Here is a 25,049-nt window from a genome sequence, read left to right on the forward strand (position 1 = left end):
CTAGGTGAAAAAACTCTTTGTTTCTGTTAAATGTCACTGTTATTTACAACCCATTTGTCTAATCTATACGATTATTTTGAATAGCGTATCGTTAATAGTTATCCTATGTTTAGATTGCCTACAATTTTGAAATGCATTCTTTCAACCCCCTCGTTCAAGTTATTAATTAAAATGTTGAAGAATACAAAGCTCATGATTAAGCATAGTGAAATTCACTTGATATTTCTTTCCGGTTTAATTGACACTATTTATGATTTTCAAGCCAGCCATATATCTATTCATGTTGTTGAATCCTTAATATTTTACTACTGATATAGATCTTAGTCAAATTAGTTTCTTTGTGATAAAAGAAAGTTAAAGAGATAAGTATTGTGAATTTAAATTTGTTATAATTTGCATTTTTGTTGAAAATATTTTGACCTACCACATTTGTGGGGTTTTCTTTCAGATCCCACACATGTGATAGGTCTCTATCCTGAACTGTTGCCCGGTGATTACAAAAAACAGCTCCAGTATCCAAATGCAGTGCCAAGTCTCTCTGCAGCAGAGCTAGAAAAAGCACACCTAGCACTTATAGATTACCTAACTCACGTAAGCATTTAAGTTTTTATTGTGTTTTCCCAATGGCTGCTTATGTTAGACACCAGCTCCGGATTTGTTTAAAAAGTGTAGAATGTCGTGTTCTTGATTTATTTAACATTTAAAATGGATTTGAGGGAGGGTAAGTTATGATCTGCTGGTTATATTAGAGCTTTGATATGAGAAGTCATCATGCTAAGAAAACGAAATTGCAGTTTCTCTGAATAAGCAACTTTCACTGCTTTGCTCTGTATTGGGGTGTCAAACTCAAGGCCCGGGGGCCAGATCTGGCCCACAGGGCGACCCTGGAAACAGCGGAGAACTGGGCCGCGGTGCCTCTGACAGCAAAAATGGAGCTCGGGAGGGCTGCACATGTCCCTCCCGAGTTCTGTTTTTGCTGGCAGAGGGCTGCAGGAAGATCCCCCCAGCCCTGCCTGGGCCACCACAGGTGCCCCTGACATGAGTGACATTGAGCTGGCCATGCCCACCCGGCCTCCTGAGGTTAAACATAACCCTGATGCGGCCCTCAATGAAATCGAGTTTGACACTCCTGCTCTATATAGTGCAGAAGGTGAGTCTATGTCTCTGGAAGCTTGCAGTCAAGATTTTGGCCATTGGTAGAGAGAAGAGATGGAGTGGAGAGTCAAATGTAACAAAACGAGTGGAAAAAGAAGAAGACAGAGAGATCTGTGTAATAAGAATTAAAGAGTACAGAAAAACTAGAAGAATGAGGCTTCATTGGTTTTTATTTTGAGTAATGTGGGCAGGGTGTAACCTTAACTTTATTTCCTCTTCACAGAAACGAAGTCAGTTAGTGAAGAAGCTGTATGATTCTGACCATCAGTCCACTACATCTCCCCTCATGGAGGGAACTCCTACCATTAAATCCAAAAAGAAATTGATACAGATAATTGATACTACACTGTTGAAATGCTTCCTCCATGTGAGTACCCTTCATCTTTTGAATTGGAAATTCAGAGTAGAAGTGAAATGTAAGTTTATAGTGAAATAATAATGGGTATTAGAAAGATCTAAGGATACATATATATGGAGAAAGGAGACTGCTTTAGAAATTTCTTTCTTTTTTAGTTAATTCCAAACAAATCCTTTGTCTTCAGGGGAAGTTCTAAAACATGGTCAAACATTGCTTGCATTAAAGTGCTGATGAGATTTCATGTCTAATATTGAATTAAAAAAATTCTTGTCTCAGTTCCTGATGGATTTGCAACTAAAAATCTTTTTAAAGTACAATCTGGAGGAGAGTGAAGAATCATATGAAATCTAATGGACAGTTCTTTTAAAATTATTAAAATCAGAAAATACGTTTAATTGTGGCTAAAATATTGTTCAGGTCATTAATACATATATCATTAGCTTCACTTTTTAAAATAGTAATTTTATTAAAAATTAAAACTACAATGATAAAAATTAATACAAACTAACAAAATAAAAAAGATGCAAATAAAAGTTATTGAAAAAATACAAAAGAAAAAAATAAAAATATAGTATGACTTCCCTTTATCATAATTATAAACCATTTTAGTAATTTATCACCACCTCTTAAAATACAATGAATCTCTTTTCTTATATCCCATCTCTTGTTTATAAACAAATTCTTAATAATCTTGTTATTTTACACTTGATCACAAAAGTCCATTGAGGATTTCCAGAGTTAACAACCTACATATTTTAACCTTGATCAAATAAACCAACTTCATATTCCATCCTTGTAGTTTTTATAGTTTTGATCTTTAGTCTTTAGTCTCTTCAAATTATGTCCTAAAAACTTAATTTTTTTCCATTTTTTCTTTGTCCTTTCCCATAAAATTCTTCAAAGTGTTAACAAGTAAATCTAATATAGAAAAGTATCAAGATTTGTCTCTTGGTTTGTTATTTCTATATCATTTTAATTATTAAGAAGTCAGCTGGGTTCTTTTGTATGTCCAATATAGCATCTTTTCCATAACAGTTTTGTAGCTTGTCATTTTAAAATTCATTTTCAGATCAGTCTTAATCTTGTTTGTTCCTCCCATAATGTCTTTTAAACACTATCTATAGAGACAGACACTCTTTAAAATTAAATTCTGAGTCTGTTCAAAAATGTCAAATATTGTATTTTGTATAATAAGTCAAATTTAGGTGTTCTTCTTTAAATATAATCTTAATTTCCTTTTAGTTTGCTTAGTTTCTAAACTTCAAAGTCTCATCATTTTTTTAAAGAATTCAAAACAAAAGTGTTTCCCCACAGGAAAGATTCTTATAATTAATTCTTAACATTTTATTTTAAATTCATCTACCTTTAGTCAATTTGTAACTCTCCAAAATCAAAGTTGCTGTTTATTCCAAAAATGCTTCTAAGTCCTATAACTCATATTTAAAACTTTTTTTTGCTAAGGATTGAAGGAAACTTTTTTGTCCTTTAAAACTTGTCGATACAAAGGTTCCTTATAGCCAAAAAGCAGTTAACAAGCGATTTCCAAAAGTTATTAAAAAGGAAGTATTCCTGTTTTTAAAGGGATTGAGCATTGGTTGAGCAAGATACCGATTCCCTCATCTCCCAGAGTTCTAAACCTCCTAGAAACTGCTGTCTTGCAGCCTCTTCAGAGGGAACACCTGTATGGAACACTTGTGGATGATCTCATGTTGTCTCCTTGTCTGGAGAGTAATTACAAAGAGCCAATCTATTACTTTTAGCAGAAGAGTCTTCAGTTTGCCATTTTTCCCTAGAAGTCCTGATTAGCTTCAGTTGTGAAGTGAAGAGGATTTGCTGAGGATGATGTTATGATGTCTTTATATTACAACTATCTTCATTCCTAGTGAAAATAACTATGTATGCTTTGCAAGATTTGCTGTTCATTAGTTAATGGGCAAAAGGATATTGTAGGTTTGTGATAGTACCCCATTTCCTCAAAAATAAGACCTATCCTGAAATTAAGCCCTAGCATGTTTTTAAATGTGCACCTAATATAACCCCCCCCCCCAAATAAGCCCTATTTAAGAGCCTGCACAGCCACCACCTGCCCATTCCGTCTTGTTGCTCAGGGTTCTGCGGCCATGAGGCGAGGCAAGAGGTGGAGCTGCCCCATGCGCCCCACACTGGCTTACCTCAGGCCCCTGCAGTCAGGCCATCCACACCCCGACACCTGCCTCACGGAAGCCCACATGGCTGCCGGTGCATTTCTTGCTCACAGCTGCAACAGAGCAGGAGGCCAAGTGGTATGCTAAAGCCCCTGCCATGAGGCGAGGCAAGTGCCGGGGTGTGGGTGGCCTGGCTGTAGGGGCCCCAAGGTTAGCTGGTTTGGAGTGTGTGGGACAGCTCCACCCGCCCTGCCTTGCAGTGGTGGCACTGATGCATCATAAGGCCTCCTTCCCCGCAAGCAAACAGAAGTGAGCCTCCCGTACATGAGAGGGAAAAATAAGACACCCCCCAAAATAAGCCATAGTGCTTATTTTGGGGCCTAAAAGAAAATAAGACCCGCCCTTATTTTCAGGGAAACACAGCTACTTTAATGTTGTTATTGAAACTGAGTACAGTAGAATAAGGGAGAAGGGTAGATTGCCATCCAATTTCTATTAATAACACAATCTCATTACTTGCAAAATAGTTCATTACCTCATTTCTTTGATTCACATTTCATTTTGGTTATGTGAATTTGTTTCCAATTCCATTAAATTGCTTCTTATTACAGACAAATGTAGCCTTAGTGGCACCATTACTGAGACTGGAGAACAATCATTGTCATATTGAGGAAAGTGAGCATGTGCTCAAGAAAGCTCACAAATACAGTGAATTAATCATACTATATGAGAAGAAAGGTCTCCATGAAAAGGGTAAGTACTGAGAGACGAAAGAAGGAACCAAAGGGGTGTGCATATCACTTTAAACTATTCATTTTTGGTAGTATAATGTATGAGCAAATTTTGCATAGAGTGAACTAGCAGGCGAGATCAGTATTTTTTTGATGGGGAAGGAAATTAGAGATTGCAGTGTGATGTTCATACTGGGCTATATAGTTTATAGTACAGCATTGTCAGATTTGTCACCAGAGTGAAACTGACACCTGGCATGTATATTTCTGTTCAGATGTTGTAGATGGCCCTCAAAGCAGCTATGTTGAGCCTTGAAAAGGATTCCACACTATAATGCTTTTGAACAGCAAGTTTGGAAGGATACTTCACAGGATAGTCCTTCAAATAGTTTTTGCACAATCCTACTGTTTAACTTAAAAGATAATGAAATAGACTTTTATTTTGCTGAAGCCTTGCAGGTACTAGTAGATCAGTCCAAGAAAGCTAATTCTCCCTTGAAGGGCCATGAAAGAACTGTTCAGTATTTACAACATTTGGGTGAGTGAAATTGATTTACTTTCTTTGCAGTTGGTGTTGTGGTATATAGTATTATTTCATGTATCAAGAAAAATGGTTAATGGTTATCACAAAAGTAAACAAACAAAAATGTAATGATTGGGATGATTCCCATCATAACAATATTTAAGTTCATGTTATAAAATAAGAAATTAGAAGATAATGTTTACATGAAAATTGGTGAATAGCATTTTTTTCTCAGCGCAAGTTAACATTTTCCTAAAAAATGTCCACCAAGCACCAACCATCAAGCTCAGAGAAGCACCAAGGATCTCACAAAAGTATATCTGGCAGGAGTTTTATAGCATCTCCAGAAATTGTTGTGATAATCATGGTATGTGTAGCAGTAAGAAAGCTGTGACCTAAAAATCAGGAGTGGGGAGAGGTATTTAGAACTCCCTTGGATCTTGCAGAGTGTATGCTCTGGGTTCTTTCAGTTAAGCAATGCTCTGGGTTCTTTCAGTTAAGCAATCCCAGGGCCCTAGAAACTCACCTTCTCTGTCATGCAAATATATTAGCAAAAAAAAGTCTTCAAGTTTCAAAGAGACTCGATGAACTTGCTAATAGAGGAGGGCTGGATAGTTCCTTACTCAATTCTGAAGATAACAGCTAAATTTTGATATAGCTAATGAAAGGAAGTATCTATGAATCTTGCTTCCTTGATTGTCCTCTGCAGTTAAGAACCTTGATGGTGTCTGTGTATGTTATCTCCCTCCTCCCTCTTTAAAAAAAGTTGTGTTAGAAAGATGTGTCTAGTCACTTGCACCATAGTCTGTCATTGTGTTACCTTTGTAGTTCTTTAATTTGACGCCTTTGTTTTATACTGTAGGAACAGAGAACTTGAATTTAATATTTTCCTATTCGGTTTGGGTACTTAGGGATTTTCCTGAAGATGGATTAAAAGTAAGTACACTTGGATACATTTAAAAACAGAGAGGAGGAAGGGTTCTCTTCACTGACCATTATGATAGCAAAGTAATTAGTCTTAGGTAGGTTGCTGCCAGTTTGACTAATATTCCTAAAGCTATTAAATAGGTTAAGAATTACTTTTAATTATTATGACTATATACTCCACATGGGGACTACTTTGAATAACAATTTATCCTCGAAGATAAATTATAAATTATATTGTAATCCATTCAAAAAGAATGAAGCGTTTGTTTGGTAGGCAGTACAATTTCAACTATGTAGCATCTAATTGACCTCATTCAGAATATTTGCAGAGTTAATTTCAGGTTTTAACAGAATATCTTGCTTTTCTATATATGACACTAAGTTTGGATTATAATATTGACCATACAAAGAAACTAAAAACTATATAAAAAGTCTCAAGACTTTTTCAAGTAGAAAGGTCACTTGGAATTTGGGGACAAGATGGATTTTGCTTGAAACAAATGCTTTGTGTTCCCAATATGCTAATTTCCCATTCCTTTTTATTAAAATTCTTTATTAAAACAATTTGGGCAAAGAGCTTGACAGAGCTAAAAACGTGATGGTGGGTATACTGTTACCTTCAGGCTCTATATTAAGGCCCTAAGGTAAATAAAGTTCATCAGCTCCGTAATAGCAAATCATAAGAAATACAAAGAGAATGATGGATTGATTGGAAAGATATCGATTAGTCTTTGAGAAGGTTAAAGAAATATTAATCATAGATATTTGTTCAGAGAGTATTGTATATTTCTTTTATTTGTTACTACTTCTGCTTCTAGGAGCTCAAGGTGGCTTAAATAACATTCCTGCCTTCCTGTTTTTGCCTAACTCAATAGTCCCCTGGGGCAGGTTGAAAGATAGTGACCACCCTAGAGTCACCCAATGAACTTTCAGGGTTAGGGTAAGCTAAGGTAGCATCCCAAGTCTTATCCCAATAGGGTAGCCCTTATATATAATACGGTGGTCTTGTTTTTTGAACTTTAATAAAATCAGAGTAAGTATGCAAATATCATCTTTGGAAATTCAACCAATTGTTTGGCAGATATTTACAGAAGATCTTCCTGAGGTAGAATCCCTCCCACGAAAAAGGATTCTGAACTTCTTGTTAGAAAATTTTAAAAACCTCACCATTCCTTACTTGGTAAGAACTAAAATCTACTTTTTAAAAATCTCATATTTTATTTCACGTTCTGTCTAAATTATTTACAAAAGAAGTAATTTTAGCCATCTTTTTTAAATTAAAAAATAATTTCTAATAGTTAGATAAGGAGACACATAGTTATTTTGAATTCCTGATGATCACATTTTGAAGTATTACAAAATTTTAGAGATACGTAGCATTAATTTTTATATTCGGTATATATACATGTATTTCCAGGAGCATGTAATTGATATCTGGAACGAGTCTGGTTCAGAGTTTCACAATTGTCTGATTCAGCTCTACTGTGAGAAAGTGCAAGGCCTAATGAAGGAATATCTCACTTCTTTCCCTCCAGGTATTTTCATCTGTGATTTATATTATTATGCATAATCAGAAGCAAGAGTAGAGTTGGGATTGTTGCAGAGGGGAGCTCCAGTGATTCTGGAGTATATGGGTAGCGCTGTTTGGTTGCTCACTTAAGTAAGAGAACATTTTTAGAAGATCTAGGGAAACCTTAACTTTATATTCATCATTTCCAGTCAAGGAAGAAAAAATGTTTATGTGCATTTTTAGTAGAATATTACAGAGAGCCAAACATAAAGAACAGCAGTAAGACATATTTAGTCACATATGAAATTCTTTTCTGACAGATGAAACACCAGTGCCAGCTGGTGAGGAAGAGGGGGAGCTTGGAGAATACCGGAAAAAACTTCTTTCCTTTCTCGAGAGTTCCAGTTATTACAATGCTGAGCAACTCATCAGTGACTTTCCCTTTGATGGTAAGAAGTAGTCACTCACCCATGCTGTGCAACATTTACAGTATTTAAGGGATTTATTTTTTTTAATATTTAAGTAAGAGGATTACCACCTATGTCTGTATCAGCCTGTTATTTAAGAGCTGTTCTATAAAAACCATAGGCTTTAGTCTACAGATTGATAACAAAAACCCCCCTGCAATCTTTGATTAATCTTTGATTTCATATATAAAAAATGGCTCAATAGGGAATCATGTTGGTGTGCAATAGAATAAACTAATGAATTTTTGTGTTGGAAATAACTTCTAAAATAGTTAAAAGCATAGAATTGTCTGGCTAGCTAGCTAGTTAGCTATCATCAATATTATATTCTTTAATCTTTGTTAGCCACCCAATGTTAGATTTGTGAGATGGGCAGCCATATGAATTGATTTAAATAAATAAGGAAAATGCAACTCGACATGTCTGCAAAAATAAACAACAGTTTTCTGATCTATGATTGTAATTAAAGATTTTGATTTAGTCAGTAGTCATTTCTGAACTTAGAAAGCCTAGAAAAAGACAGAGTAGTTTTTAAAGATTTGAAGAGTGGTGCTTTGCAGAGCCTCTCTTTTGAATGATTTGCAGTTCCATAATTTAAACAGCAATGCATATTTTATTCCAAATTCCTCCATTGGTTCTTTCCTTCTTTCTTCTTCACTACTATACATATTCTTACAGACTGCTTTATAAACTTTATTGCCACCGAGTGCTAGTTTTCTCCTCCTACCCTCAGGTCTCCTAGAAGAACGTGCATTGCTCTTGGGACGGATGGGAAATCACGAGCAAGCTCTATTTATATATGTTCACATCCTGAAGGACACCAAGATAGCTGAAAAGTATGAGCATGCTTTGTAATCTTTGAAACCGATAACCATCAACTTATTGGCAACTGTTATTAGACCATCTTGTTTTCAACTACATAGCTTCTCTACTTTGTTGTTGATGCAAAACTAAATTTAAAGTTTATGTAATCACAGTGCATAATAATAGTTTCAGTGTCACTGTAATGAACAAGAATGTTTTGATAATCTTGGCAGTTCACTCCAACAGTCTAGAAAGATTACAATTTGCATACAGTTTCAAAGAAGTATAGCTGACCTATATGGTTTTGCTATGAATTTTTATTGATACAGATTTGAAAGGGATTCCAAGCAAGAAAGAAATATAGGCAGATTCAAGTTAAAATCTGAAATCATTGTCCAAAATTTCTGAAGTTTTTAAAGAGAGTTGTGAGAAATGTTGATAACATTTAAGAGATTTTGAACTTGTTTCTTTTGAAATTATGTTGGAATTTATAAGTAAGTCTTCAGTAAAATGCATTCAGCAAAATTTACCAGATCTCTAATTTTATGAAATTAAATATTCTCCAATAACTCTTGTTTTTTCGAGAGTAATTACACCTGTTCAGTATTTTGCCAAATGAGAAATCTGTTTGAATATCTTTAGCATTTGCTATCAACTGATTGATTAAAATTCAAAATATGTAGTTTATAATATGCTAGGCTTCTGTTCAGGTTTTGCTCTGAATTTCTTTTTGTTGTTTTCAGTTACTGTCACAAACACTATGACCGAAACAAAGATGGCAGTAAAGATGTGAGTAACTTGTTTTTCAACATTTTAAAGTTAATGCCCTGTGTTTATTAAACACATATCTGATATTTACTACATAATTAAATGCAGATGATAGAGAAGTGCTATTAAAAATAATAAATAGTCAGCATGGGGATGTGGAAGAAGTAAGATCAAAATGAGAATGAATCTTTAAACCATTGTCCTTCCTGCAGTTCTAATTATAATAGCTCCAATTACTTTTCCACTTGCTGTTGCAATGTATGACTGTGAAAGTTGGACCATAAGGAAGGCTGAGCGCGAAAGAATTGAAGCCTTTGAATATGGTGCTAGAGAAGACTCCTGAGAGTCCCTTGGACTGCAAGGCGATCAAACAACAACCTCCCACCGGCCAATACGCTCCCACAGAGAGGGACTCCTCAGGGTGCCATCGGCCAAACAATGCCGACTGGCGACATCCAGGGGGAGAGCCTTCTCTGTGGGGGCACCAGCCGTCTGGAATGAGTTGCCCCTAGAGCTCCGTCTTAGCCCCGACCTGCGTACTTTTCGCTGTGCACTTAAGACCCTCCTATTCCAGCAAGCCGGACTGGCCTAATACAATTTTTTATTATGGGTGTATGTATGTTTTAACTTGCGGGCCAATTTTATATATTGATTTTAATTGGTTTTAAATTTTATAAATCCATGTATTTTAATATGGCTGTACACCGCCCTGAGTCCTTTGGGAGAAGGGCGGTATAGAAATCGAATAAACTCAAACTCAAACCGATCAGTCCTAGAGGAGATCAACCCTGACTGCTCTTTAGAAGGCCAGATCCTGAAGATGAAACTCAAATACTTTGGCCACTTAATGAGAAGGAAGGACTCACTGGAGAAGAGCCTAATGCTGGGAAAGATTGAGGGCAAAAGAAGAAGGGGACGACAGAGAATGAGGTGGCTGGATGGAGTCACTGAAGCAGTAGGTGCGAGCTTAAAAGGACTCCGGAGGATAGTAGAGGACAGGAAGCCTAGAGGAATGTTGTCCATGGAGTTGCGATGAGTCGGACATGACTTCGCAACTAACAACAACAACAACAACAAAAAATTGATCTATTGATTTTGTTGGAATAAATTTGCAGATTGAGACTGAACTCTCATTTGAAAAGCCATTATGCAATAATTAAATAAAAATAGTGAAATAGAGGAATAATTTAATTTGGCAAATCAAAGAATATAATTTTGCATTGGATTAAAAAGTTGCTTAAATGCTATAAAGAACATAATAATGGATTGTTATTATTTGGTTAGCTGCTTTTTTATATTGGTATTTAAGGTCCAATCTAGAAGCCAGTGTAGTTTATAAGATCAGTGTTACATAGCCCAAGCTATCTCTGTAAATTCCTACCAACTATGTTCTGCGTTAACATTCTTCATAAATAGTTCCTTGTAGAATGTTAGGCCAGAGTCATTTTTCTCCTCAGTTCTGTTCTGGCAGAACTATCTCAATCTACTGAATGAAACCATTGGTTTCATCCACTTTAAACTAAGAGTGCTTATGGCTATATGGAACCAGTTAGCATCCATTTTACAGCCCCGAAAGTGGTGGCTGAAAGTGTCAAAACTTTTTTTTTTCATCCTGGCAGTTTGGGATAGATGTATTTATTTGTTTATTTTCAGTGTTCATATATCAGCAGTACACGAGGATAGTTTACCTGCTGTTACCTAAAATCATATTTTCACCCATTCTCTGTAGCTCCACTTTTTTATACAATTGTATAGAATTATAACTAGAATAGGTTTCCCTCTGTTGGAGAAAGACATACTTAACAGCAAGTTATTTTGGAGGGTTTAAAAAAAAACCTCACACAATGGTTTGTTCTGTGTGAAACAGGTGTACTTGTCTCTGCTCCGAATGTATCTTTCACCACCTAGCGTTCATTGCTTGGGACCAATCAAGATGGAACTCTTAGAGCCACAAGCCAATCTTCAAGCTGCATTGCAGGTTTTGGAACTTCATCACAGCAAATTGGACACTACTAAAGTAAGTAAACCTTACTAAAGTAAGGTTTAGTAAACCTTACTAAAGTAAGGTTTTCTTAATTTTGCTTTTTTAGATGGGAAACATTTTAGATTGTAGTGCTGGATAAAAAGAATGCTGTTCTAGTTGAAATGCTTACTCTCCATCTACAAGCACTCTCAAAAGGAGAGTGAAGGAGTTTATAAAACATTGCAACATTCATTCTATTATCTCCAATCTATGGACATATAAATTGTGGCTGGAGATTTCTCCTATATTTATTAGCATGCTTAGTATTAGTGTAAAATAAAATGCAAGTTAGAAAATTGGAACCATATTTTTATTTAGTTGTTTGTTTGTTTGTTTATTTGCTGATGTGATTTCTTCTTCCATTATCATTTTATTGTATTTCTAGGCAATAAATCTCCTTCCAGCCAATACTCAAATTAGTGAGATCCGAATATTCTTGGAAAAAGTCCTTGAAGAAAATGCCCAAAAGAAGCGATTCAATCAGATACTTAAAAAGCTTCTCCATGCTGAATTCTTGCGAGTATGTGTCAGATTTTTTTTCCTTATCAATGATTATCAGAACGAAAGCTAAAACGTGGAACAGGATAACATTATTGTTATTCCAGAGATCCCCATATCCCCATACTAGTTAAAGGACCATATCTGTTTTTTTTGCCTCACGTGCTTTTGAAGGAATTATTCTTTTCTAAAGTTATTCTTATTTTGCGAAAGGTGCAGGAAGAACGGATTTTACATCAGCAGGTGAAATGTATAATCACAGAAGAAAAAGTTTGTGGTGTGTGTAAAAAGAAGATTGGAAATAGGTATGTTAAATTACTATTAGGAAACGAGATTGCTGCCCAATCTGTTTTTGCAGATTGTCGAGTTCTGACAGTATAGTCTTTCCTTGGTTGCTTTTATGGAAATGTTCGTAGAGAGATTGGTTTCCTTATATATAGTTTCATAACTTATCTTGTAAAATGGCAGTCTTTCTTACATGGAAGCAATACAGGATATAAGCCCTTTAAATATAGTCATATATGAAAGATGTCATTCAAATGAAGGACTTAATAACTTTAGATTTTATATCCTTTTTAAGTGATGTCAATCCTTTAATTTTGAAATAGGTTTTATTTAAACGATTCTTTTCAAGGTCTTATGCTTGCAAATCTCTCTTATTTTATATTAGAAATGTGCTTCAAATATGTTCAGATTTACAGCTGAGTCATAAATGATTACTGTGTTAAAATGTTCTTGAATGAATCAGTTCCTTAAGAAGCAGTGCGGCTAGTTTACATTCTTTGTTTAGTCCCACATTCTGTTCTGATGTTCTACGGTAAAAACTAAAGGCTCCTTCAGATCAATCTCAGCTTCTGGTAACTCCTGGACATATTCAGTTATAAATTTTGTGGCAACATTACAGAGCTGGTTTGCTGTTGCTTTCTAGGGTGTTTTTTCAACTTCCCAGTCAAGCCTGTAGCTCAGGATTCCCTGGTGGCCTTCCATCAAAATATTAACAAAGTACAACCTTGATTAGCTTTGGAGCCCAAACAGGATCAGCCAGATGCTGCAACCTGTTTAGGCCATTATTATATAACTTAGCATTTTTACTTTCAAAAAGGGTGCTAGTTTCACCACCATATTCTTTATTATTGGGCTGTTTATACATGGTAGGATTTTGCCTTCCTTCTGTTTTATAGACTGCAATTTTCATCTTGTATTCAGTTTTTAAATCTGGTTGTTCAGTTATAAATCACTCTTATGTCCTTCCATATTATCTTATAGAGTCCTGCTTCACAACATTATAGCTTCCCACTCTGTACATAGCTTTATGAAGTTGGCAGCATTTGTCTGGGATCCAAACTTTCTTCCAAATAGCTTTGTAATTAAAAAAGTAAAGCTATTATTTGCAACCACAGAAGGAAAGCACTACTGTACATAAGTACATAGTGCTTTACATAAACACAAAGGGACAAAGACATTGGAGTAAGGCATTAAAAATTTCAACAAAAAGAGATATTATTGCAAATATACCTATGGAAAGAATTGATTTATGTAAGAGGTATCTGTCGCATATGTGTAAAAATGGCAGGACAAATTAGTGCTGTTTTATAAGGAGCACCAGAAATAATTAGTATAAAATTCTATATTTAAACTGATACACTGTTTTCTTTTCTGCTTATAGTGCCTTTGCCCGGTTTCCTAATGCAGTTGTTGTGCATTATTTCTGCTCCAAAGATGTTGGCTCAATGGATACCTGAAAGCATTGCCACGCATTACATGAACTAGATGGTTACAATGATCATATGGCAAGAGAAAGAACATTTGATAAGCAGTTTGATTTCTCTAAAGAATCTTCTGAGGCATGTTGCTTGCAAACAGCTTGAGCCCTCCATTGCTTCACTGGATGATTTCTAATTTGCCCAGCGTGGACTGAACAACAACAAAAAAACTGGTTTAAAATATAGTTAGATACACTTAGTGGCAGGTTAACCTCATAGTACTTCAGTTTGAGGAAGAATGCAAACTAAATATGTAATGGCTTGCTGTTACACTCCAGATTTATAGGAATTCCTATTAAAGGAAAACTGATGCTAAACATTAATGACAGGAGCAAAAGCATTTTCGGTACAAGTCATCATTCAGATCCAAGTTGAGAAAAAAATCTTACATTTTATCAGTGTTGTATTAAAATCTACTTTCATCAGCCATTTGGAGGCAGGTACTACCAAAAAAGGCTATACTTAGATTTCCTTTCCTTCTGATATTGGAAAAAAAGTAGATACTGATAAGAAAACTTTGTATCTGAAGAGATTATCAGCAGTAATAGTTCCAAAGGAACTAATCTCATACAATATGATCAGAGTTGGTACTTTTGGTTTAATTTTTTTTTGAAAATACAAATGGGCTTACTATTTGCACTGTGTTTTGTCACTAACATTATGAGCGTAATAAAAATGGCAACAGTTTTTGAAGGAAAACTAGCACTTGCACTTTTTACAGAAAAGAGAAAAAAGTGATCTTTTGAGATTTTAAAGAGGGCAGGTTTTCATATTGCTGGAACATCTGATCTCTGTTTAAAAACAACATTGTAGTGAAATATTTAAGCCTTTTGTGCACTTCCCCCTTCAGGTAAAAGCAGACGCTTATTTAATGTCAGTATTTTGAATTTCTTATACCTGTTCAGATTGGTGCTCTTTGGTTGCTTGATGTACCTAAATCACTTTTTTATGTTGGAAGAAACTGCTTACTGTTACATATTGGAGTTTAAATCTTTGTTGTGAAGGGATAAGGTTGGGAGTATTCACATAAAGATAAACTCAGGAGCTAAATGTGGAATTACTTCAATTTAATTCGGTGTTGTTTTACTTTATTGTATTTTGTAAAATTGATAATGCAATTGAGGCACATGATCCATTTACTGAGCTGGCTTAAAATGTAAGGATGGCCCAAGAAAAGTTGGTTAAGATTTTCTTTTTATAATGTTTGAATTTCAGTTATAATATATGCTTGTTATGGTTAGAAATGAACAAGGAGAAATTTAGAACATAATATACTGCAAAAACAGCTTGGTATTTTGTAATATTTGTTTTCCTGATAACCTTTATTATATTTCCAATGGAGTCGATTCCAGAGAGCATATCTCTTTCTGATTATGTGCAGTTAATTCAATATTACTGCAGGTTCTAGGATTCATTCATTTGTAAAATTAAGTACCATTTTCAGTGTGTGTGTGTGTGTGTAGAACAAAGTAATTCTCTTCTTCACATGGAAGAAATACAGAGCTATTGGATTTTGCGCGTTTATACTCAAAAACCTTTATAAAATAGAGCAGATAACTTTTTGGAGATTAACAAAGGACAAAGGACAATTATTGCGAAACAAATTATGAGCTTTGCTGACCATTCTGACACACTTTAAAGTGTGTTTGCTGCCAAGAAAATAGTGAGCCATTGAGGCTTCTGGTAAGTATTTTGTTTTTCCTTCACAGCAAAGTTTTTATGTGCCTTGGTTCAGCTTCCTGTATCCTTGGAGGAGATGTTGCTTGTGTTTTTATTGCCTGCTGGTAGCCTTGTATAAGAATATGGGACTCACCAATTGTACAGCGGGCTCCTTTGAAGCAATAAAGTATAATGTTTTGAGAAATTGGCACTGCTATCTGTTTTTCCCTGTATTTCCTGTTTGAAATCAGTGGTGTGTGTAAGTACTGTCCAAGAGTTTAGTGTGAAATAAGTATCGTGCTGATAGTGAAGTTCTAAAAACTTCTGTTCAGGAATATCTCTCTTAAACTGCTGTACAAGTTTATGAAGTTCATCTTAACTTTACTTGCCTTCATTGATGAAGTTCAGTTTAACTTGTAGATAAAGTCTTGTTCAATTTGTTCTCAAATTTAAATGTCTGGCCTTTTGTTCTCCACAGGAATACAGAAGTGGTTTGCAGCTTGTCACCTTTTGGGATGGTTTTCACCTGCTCCGTCTAATTTATAGCCCTGTAACCTATGGCAAACTGAATATTGTTATACAGATAGACACGCATAAAAGCTCTCCTTTCCAATTATTAACCAGACCTGATTCTGAACCTAGATAAGGGTAGCTATTTAGTTTGTATTATCTATATTTTTAACCATGGTTTTATTATCTTTTTAAAAAGATGCTGTTGATGTTGAAAATAAATCCTTAAAGAAACATTCCCTTTACATTTCTAAACCAGTTTTATCATAAGCTAGAAGAGAAGGAGAAAGTAGCATTCTAGGCAGCCTATTGATCTAGTGGATCTGGTTATTCAGGGGGAAATGAGCTGAGTTCTTCAGGAAAAATACTATGATTTCTCTTTTCATATTCAGAGCATTTAATGTGCATAAATATAGTAAATTTCTCACTGTACATCTGACCTTGTGTTCTGTATACAATATTTTAAAAAATGAAGATCAGGCTCTGCTTTTAGAGACTGAGCATATGTTGAAAGTAAAGTCAATGAGCCATTGTGAAACCGCCAGGAAATACAAATTGGACCCGGTTTATTCATACCCTGTAATGAAGTGAGCAAGTGGGAGCTTTTCTTCAGTTGAAAAATGAGATCTCATTTTATTAATCATTTTGGTTCAGGATCACTTTATTTTCTTTCAGTATTTTTTTTTTTCTCTTTTGGAATATGAGAAGCGCCTCAGTTTCTACTTGCAAATGTAATTTGTAAAAAAACCAGCTGATTTATGTGTCCCAATCACTTCCCTAAGCTGACAAAGTTAATCTTCAGATTGTGATGATTCATTTAGTAACCATTTGAAGTTATGATTGCATTGAAATAGGTGACTTAAGACTAGTCCTCTTCAATGGGAATGCATGTGGGCAAAGGATTTAAAATTTACATTAATTATAACTTGAAAGAATTTTTTAATAAAATGATTAATCATTGATATTTAACACCTGATAAATTGTCAAAGATGTATGCTAGAAATGTAAAAAGAATTTTCTACCATCTTTGGTGAACTTGTGACAAAGCAAAGATATACTGGGGAAAGATTCATATTTTAATATAGAAGATTCTTAAAATGAATATAGAAATAAAAGCAGAGACTTCTAGATTTAATGGACAAAGAACTTGAAAAAAATGGAACATAGTTGTTACACATGTGGATAGCAGTAAGAATGCTTTATGTTTACAAATGGAAAGGTACATTAATTTCCATAGTGGAAAAGTGGTTGGAAAAATTAGAACAAGTAAAGATGACCAAATTAACATTTTTAATCAAAGAAAAGAATAAATCTAACTTGTTTCTATCTGGAAACAGCTTCTGAATTTTGTGCTTGCGATAGAAAAATATGAAACTTTGACTTTGGGATTTACTGATTAGACAAGGTTTTCTTGTTATAGCAATGGCTGGTATATACTGAATATGCAAAAGCTAAGATGTTGTTATGACCATTCTGCTGTGGTGAATAATTGGAAAATACTGCTTTCTTCCTCCCCGCAGCTTACATTTCTTTCTTTCCCCTTTTCTCCTTCCCCCTTTTCTCACTATTTTCATTTTCATTTGTATTTTATACTGAGATACATTTAATAAAATATTTTTTAAAAGACCAGTCTTCCCACTTATGACCATCACAGCATCCCCGCAGTAACATGATCAAAATTTAAATCAATTCTTGATGTACACCAATATCCAAAGTAGACACACTGTAATTGTTGTGTGACAGTAATATCTGTCAATAGTTCAGCTGTTCCAGTTTTTTTCTGTCTAATGGAGAAATAGATGCTTAGAAAATTGTGCAATAAATAGCTTCCACATAAATAAACTTCTTTGCAATTTATGCTCTTGCTGAAACTATCTCACAATGAAGACTATGAAGTGGCTATATTTATACCAAAATAACATAGTGGCTTCAGAAGCCATAGGCACCAGTCAAGAGTATCAAAACTTTTTTTTCTTTGATTTCCTTGGTATGCTTATAAATGACCTTATTTCTCTCAATCTAACGGCTAGTTGAAAACTGATGTACGCTGTGCATTATATAGTAATATATTTTTGTGATTTACGAAAACAATGTTAATATGTTCACATAACACACTATTAGATTCATACATCATGCTGTGCCAGGGTTTTGTTGTTGTTTAGCTTTGATTACCTTGTGTGAACTTGGCCATTGTGGTTTAAATAATGCTTTATAATTTACTGAATTATGGTAACCCAGCCAATTGTATTTTTTCAATAAACTAGTTAGCAAATTACGATTTAATGTGGTATGTGAATCCAGTCACTATTGACATACCTGATCTCTAAAATTAATTGTACCTGTTATTTAAATATACCTGTGCAATATATAGTTCTACAAGTATCTAGTGAGTTATAAGCAACATTTCATTATTTAAATGTAATTTATAATTATTGAGGTAGTGATTGCTTAAGGCAAATGTTAATTTTAAGCATAACAGAAGTAGGCCAACATAAGTGAACTTGTATAAATTATTCAATATACTTGTTAAAATTTTCTTCTTCGGGGTGTGTTGACTAACTTGGAGGGTCCATCTTGTAATGCATTTGTTATAATTTCAAACTATCTAATGTTTAGCAATTTCATCCCTGAACTTCTCCAATGATGTCATTGCTCCCTATAAGATGGGGATTCATCATATTGCACTGACATGGTGCAAGTATTAACATGTACTTCTGTTCCTTTGTCACATGGGGAATTCTTGAGTGAGGTAACAGTATTGCCTTTTGTATTATTTTGTCTTTGAATTACCATACTTTGCATAGATTTTAGTTCTGAAATTATATGACGGCCTCAATAGGGCAAATATTTTTACTGGAGAAAAGTAATGTTCTTACTTGATTTAATAAGGTGGCAAAGAATGAAAGTCAGGATTCAAAACAAATACATTGAACAGTTTATAAGGAAAGTAGAGAACGGCTTCTGTATAAAAACAGTATAGTCTCTGTAGCTTTATCAACTTCCCCATTGCATTTGTGAGGAAAAGATACATTCTTCATATTATCATAATAGTGTAAAAATGAAATTGGATATACTTAAAAAGTTAAAGTAACCTTTTACAGTCTCTCGATTTGTATATAAAATTATTTTTTTTAATGTAAGCAGCAATTATTGCTGTTATTTAAAAAATACAGTTTGCTCCCCACCCTTATTCTGGAACCAAACCACCAGAGTCACTTTGGATAGTAAAATGGATGGTGTATAAATGAAATGAATAAATAAAGAAATAAAAACCTGAATAATCTTATTTTTGATGTTTGGATTTTGTTGAATAAATCACTACACTTAACATTTTATTTTGCACATTATGTATTTTATGTTTTATAGATGTGCTTTATATTGCTATATATATTGCTAGTTTGGAATTTTGTTTAAAAATGTTTTGTAAGCCACTATGAAGAAAAAAAAATAAGTAAAATATTTTTGAAGCAAAGAAAAATGAAGATAAAAAATGTTCCGGATCCAGAATAAAAAGGCACTAAATATGTATAATTTATTAGAATGTTTCTATTTTTTTCTCCCTATTTGAGTGAAAGTGAAAGCTTCTGGGGAAAATCTTTCTCTATAATTAGGTTTTGTTTTGTTTTAATAGAAAAACTGTTTCATCTGATATTCAGAACATTTGAGACTGTGAAGGCTTACATTGGCATTTGGGACCCAGGTTGCATTTTTGTAAGATTGGTTTTATGTATTCCAAGCAAACTATGAAGTTATCAACACTCCATAAGCAGTTCTGTTAGCATGCTTGTCATTTTTTTCAATTCCAATTTTGCATGATTCCTTTATCTCTTATTTATTGCATAAAATAATTAGGTTCTGGTACTTTAACCTAGTAATGCCATCTCTTGTGTTTGATAATGGAAGATAGAAAATCTGACTTTGGAATAAAAAATTACTTGACTCATTTCCAAAGAGCTTCGTCGAGACCTACTACATAAGTGATAATATTGTTTCTACTCAAGATAGTTAAAATATAAATTGAAATCTGATGAAAAATACCTTAGAGAGCACATTGAAATAGCCATGGATAATTTACCAGGTTTAAGTGGCTTAGGAAAGCTCTCTTAAACATTATCATGCCAAACTATTTGTTGCCACTATGATCTGAGAATCTTTCTTGACCTCAGCAATTTTTAAGACGTGGACTTCAACTCTCAGAATTCCCTACCTGCTATGCTCTAGATATGCTCTTTTACGAGGAATGCAATGACTTCAGAACAGGTTGAACTCCATTCCGGAGGTCCACTTACAACACCTCCATTCTGGATTTAATTCAGCTGGCTTCCTTTATACAACTCATTGAGTTGAAACATCAGCTGAAGGAATTGCTGCCTCCTGAGTTCTATGGCTAGGAATAGTATATATGGGAAGATATGTGACCTGAATCCTTGGTGTTTGAATGGTATCCAGTTATGAAAACTTTTCTAGAGAACTTTCAGAGGAATTGCGTGATAGTATCACTGAAGAAAGTGCATTAAAAAAAGATAGCTTTGAAAATAGCTTTGAAAATGACTGACTCATATCCAGTTTGTGCCATTTCACCATTCCACCATCACCCTGAAAAATCAAGGTTCACTAAAGTTATTACCAATCCCATCCTTTTCATGAATGACTGACTGAATCCAATAGTTTTGGGTTTTAAATAGGGACCTCACATTTAAGTGAAATAATTTCCTAAGATCTTAAGTTAGATATTAGCTATTAATAAGCTGATTAAGAAATTGTTGGGCCCAGGAAGCCTAATAATAACAGATTGTCTTCATTACCACAAGAGCATATTCAAACTTTTAAAGTTTGGACTTTTGGACAATATTCTTGGAATCCATACAGGGGTGATAATGTTTGGTTTCAATTCAATTTGGATTTAAAATAAACATTCTCAAGGATTGGCTATCTGCCAAATACGGTAACTTTTTAATTTCCAGGCTATGATGTTCACAACAGAAGCAAATTTCTAGTTAATGAGTCATCACAATGCCTATGCAGTTCTTAGTTTAAGTCCTAATGGCAAAGCTTGTATTTAATAGAGTATGGTTTTGGTAAACCCAAAATGGTGATGAGTCTGGATCTAGATAATACAATAAATCCAGGTTATAATTCAAACATCTCTCTACACAATGGAAAAGGAAGATAGCAGTGAGTATACACTTGTTAACTGAACATTGTGTAAACATAACCTTGATCAATAAATGCGAAGATAATCTTGTGCCCTCTTTTACAGGAACCCCAATTCTTGTTCTGTTCCCTCTTTAATTCTACTCTGCAGTTCTTGTTTCTCCAGGAAACGAATCCTGCTATATTTCAAATGGGTTTTTTTGACATTCCCTAGCTGATTAGACACTTTCCCCTACTCTCCATCTTTTGTGTTTTAAAAATGACAATATTATTATGCTGCATCATGCACTAAACCAGTGATGGCTAATTTTTTCCAGACCGAGTGCCTAAAGCATGTACACACATGCGTGCATGCATGCATGTATGAATCCCCAAAATGCGATATGTGTGCGGCCCCTGCGCATTCATCCCACACTGTGCATCCATGCCTAGCCCCCCACCCATGTGCGCATGGACCCCTGCATGCACTCCGCCCCCCTGCATGCATGGCAGAGACTCGACAACAAGCTGGCCGGTAGGAGGCCTGCGCGCATGCGCAGTGGAGCTGAACTGGGGCGACGGCTTGCATGCCTACAGAGGGCGCTGTGTGCCACCTGTGGCACTCGTGCAATAGGTTCGCCATCATGGCACTAAACATTCTAAACAAATCCCTTTTCCTTTTGTAATGTGTACATCTCCACCCCAGGCCACCCCAATGATGCCCTTGAAGTGATGTCCCAGTGCCTGGAGGCCGTGCGGGCCTGGATGGGGAGAAACAGTCTCCGACTCAACCCCTCCAAGACCGAGTGGCTGTGGCTTCCGGCGTCCCGATATAGCCAGCTGATGCCATCGCTGGCTATTGGGGGTGAATCACTCGCCCCCACGGAGAGGGCTCGTAACTTGGGCGTCCTCCTGGACGCACGGCTGTCTTTAGAAGATCATTTGACGGCCGTGGCCAGGGGGGCTTTCTATCAGGTTCGCCTGATACGCCAGTTGTGCCCCTTTCTAGATCGGGACTCCCTACGCACAGTCACTCAGGCACTCGTCACTTCCCGCCTGGACTACTGCAACGCTCTCTACATGGGGCTCCCCCTGGGGTGCACCCGGAGGCTCCAGCTGGTCCAGAACGCGGCCGCGCGGGGGATTATGGGGGCGAGGAGCCGCTCCCACGTGACACCTCTCCTGCGCGAGCTGCACTGGCTCCCGGTGGTCTTCCGGGTGCGCTTCAAGGTGTTGGTGACCACCTTTAAAGCGCTCCATGGCTTAGGGCCGGGGTACTTACGAGACCGCCTTCTGCCACCAATAGCCTCCCACCGGCCAGTACGCTCACACAGAGTGGGCCTCCTCAGGGTGTCGTCCGCCAGACAATGTCGGCTGGCGACCCCCAGGGGGAGAGCCTTCTCTGCCCACCCTCTGGAACAACCTCCCCCCAGAGTTACGTATAATAACAGACCTCCGGATTTTTCGTCGGGCCCTGAAAACCCATTTATTTCAACTAGCTGGGCTGGCTTGAGTCAAATTTTAAACTGATTTTAAATTGGAATCGTTTTAATTACGGCCAAAATATTTAATTATTTTAATCAGTTTTTAGATTTTGTATGTTTTGTATGTATGTCTTGTTTTTACTTTGGCTGTTCACCGCCCTGAGTCCTATATTGGAGAAGGGCGGTATAGAAATTTAAACAAATAAATAAATAAATAATGTGTTTCTGTGTTCCATGTGCATAAAATAAACCTGGAAGTTTAATGTTAATATTGCCTACTTCATTCATTGTTTGGGAAGATGACTTTTTGAGCTACTGAATACATTTTGATCTGTCCCCGTACCCACACACACACCAACACAGCCAGTCGAGGGTTAAGGAAACACTTTGGAACGCACCCAGGTCTTATCTCCCACTTGGCAGCGATAGACACACCGTCTGCCAAGTGACTTTATTTTCAAAGTAAAACAGAAAGATAAATACTCAAGAGTCCAAATGTCCGACACTTTAAATCTTTCTCTCAGCAGTTCCGGACGAGGCTTTAGTGACTATCCAAGGTTTGCTTTGTTCGTCACAAGGATCCTTGACCACGACCCTCTATTATATAGTCTCTGGGGTGTGGTCCAGTGACTCAGTTCTAATCCCTAGCACGCCTCCTAAGCTGCTGCAAACGTTTATCACGCCTTCGGAGGTGTGCGTCCAGGAATGATGTTTCTTCATCACTCTGATCCGAATCAGCTGTCTCCTCTCCCTCGGCCGCCACTTGAGACAATGCCAGAGGGGAGGGGCCTGGAGAGGGAGGCCTGGCTGACTCATGGGACAGGCTCAGAGGGCGGGGCCACAACACATTTATTTACAGGTTACAATGTGGATTTAAACTTATATTTTCTTAAAGTAGCCACTGCAAGTTGTTGAAAAGCTTATTGCTAATTTGACACAATGCTGTTTCATGTGTAGGTTTTTTTTAGTGTCTGGTATCTGGGCTGGTCTAATTTCAAATACCAAGTAGCCTTGGTGGCGCAGCAGACTAAAGCACTGTTAAGTAACACCAGCTGCCTGCAATTACTGCAAGTTCAAATCTCACCAGGCTCAAGGTTGACTCAGCCTTCCATCCTTGCAAGGTAGGTAAAATGAGGACCTGGTTTGTGGGGGCAATAAGCTGACTTTGTATAAAAAAGAACACCGCTTGGGGGGGAGGCGAAAGCCCTACTAAGCAGGTATATATAAAAGTATGAAGGCTATTGCTTAACGCATTGTAAGCCGCCCTGAGTCTCCGGAAAAGGGCGGCATATAAATCGAACCAATAAATAAATAAATAAATAAATGAGGCTGATCTTCATGTCTTAGACTGCTTTGTTGCTGTTTTTCTCAGGCTATTGTCTAGGTTTTGATACTATCAATCACCGTATCTTTTTGGACCAATTACAAGAGTTGAGAGTTGCAGCAGTAACTCTTGCAGCAGCTCTATTTTTATCTGCATGGGATTCTAGCTGATAGGGAGAAAGAGTGATTGAGCCCATGATTGCTACACTGTGGAATAATTTGGAGCTCAGATCTTTTCCCCATATTATTTAATATCTTTTTGAAACTACTAAGAAAGGTCATCTGTTGGCTTGGGGTGAGGTACCATAACATCAGTGTGTGTTACACCTCATTATCCCAAGCTGGTCTGAAGATTCTTTGGGGATTGAACTGTTAAAGAGCTTGGAAAGCAAGGAAAAAAACCTCATCTGAAGTCTGAGCAAGATGGCTCATTCATAAATATTTTTGCACTCCAGAAATTTCAGATCTGGTCTTTATTTAACAAAAGGTGACACCCCCCCCGAAGCAGCAGGTTTGTGTCACTATTTATTTCAGTTCTCATGTCCTTGCTACCAAATCTTCAAGATTCAAATTTGGATTATAACAACATATTAAAAAAACAATAAAAATGTATGCAATAAACAAAAAAAAAATAAAAATAAATCACACAACACAATACCCACAAGACCAACCAATAATATAATAGCTAATGTTTCTTAAATAAGTTAAGGTGGTCAACAAACACTCCCACAGGAAGCTAGTCCTTAAAAACTTCATCACAGGTTTTTAAGGACTAGTTTTTAAGGATTAGATCTGTGATGGCGAACCTATGGCACACGTGCCCAAAGTGGCACGCAAAGCCATGTTGCCTGACACGCTTGGCCTTACCTGTTTGTCTTCTGGGTTTCTGGTCTGCATGGATGCGCGACGATCAACTGTCCTCTGTGCGCATGGCAGTGCCAAAAACCGGAGTGTGCATGTGCGCTGTCCAGCTGAGTGTCGGGTGTGCATGCACGCCAGAACCCAGAAATTCAGCTTTTCCGGAGCGCAATCCCTTCGCATGCACGGAAGTGCTGAAAACCGGCCTGCACATGGCATGCTGGCTAGCTGATCGTCGGGCGTGCATGCATGCTAGAACCCGAAAGTTCAGCTTTTCCAGAGCGTAACCCCGACAAGCGTACACACGATGTTTCAGCATGACCCTTTTGGCACTCAGTGCTGAAAAGGTTCGCCATCACTGGACTAGGTCATCTCAGAGAGGGACCAGTTTAATTTCTAAAAGGAAGTGAG

General features: G+C 36.5%; 1 protein-coding gene across 1 annotated transcript in view; it reads left to right on the top strand.

The window, feature by feature from the left end:
- Positions 1–14,370, top strand: part of VPS39 (VPS39 subunit of HOPS complex) — a 28,543-nt gene extending 14,173 nt beyond the window's left edge. The window contains exons 12-25 of the mRNA XM_070939922.1: positions 449–591; positions 1,379–1,522; positions 4,269–4,410; positions 4,840–4,926; positions 5,774–5,847; positions 6,920–7,018; positions 7,256–7,373; positions 7,669–7,797; positions 8,549–8,651; positions 9,363–9,408; positions 11,255–11,404; positions 11,796–11,930; positions 12,122–12,213; positions 13,575–14,370. Of these exons, the coding sequence (XP_070796023.1) occupies positions 449–591; positions 1,379–1,522; positions 4,269–4,410; positions 4,840–4,926; positions 5,774–5,847; positions 6,920–7,018; positions 7,256–7,373; positions 7,669–7,797; positions 8,549–8,651; positions 9,363–9,408; positions 11,255–11,404; positions 11,796–11,930; positions 12,122–12,213; positions 13,575–13,650 (1,538 nt within the window). The 3' untranslated portion in view covers positions 13,651–14,370. The remainder of the gene's footprint in view (positions 1–448; positions 592–1,378; positions 1,523–4,268; positions 4,411–4,839; positions 4,927–5,773; positions 5,848–6,919; positions 7,019–7,255; positions 7,374–7,668; positions 7,798–8,548; positions 8,652–9,362; positions 9,409–11,254; positions 11,405–11,795; positions 11,931–12,121; positions 12,214–13,574) is intronic.
- The last annotated feature ends 10,679 nt before the right edge of the window (positions 14,371–25,049 follow it).

The sequence above is a fragment of the Pituophis catenifer genome, unplaced genomic scaffold (genome assembly GCF_029215685.1).
Source record: "Pituophis catenifer annectens isolate HBS135680 unplaced genomic scaffold, rPitCat1.0.hap2 SCAF_1, whole genome shotgun sequence".
Classification (NCBI taxonomy): Eukaryota; Metazoa; Chordata; class Lepidosauria; order Squamata; family Colubridae; genus Pituophis; species Pituophis catenifer.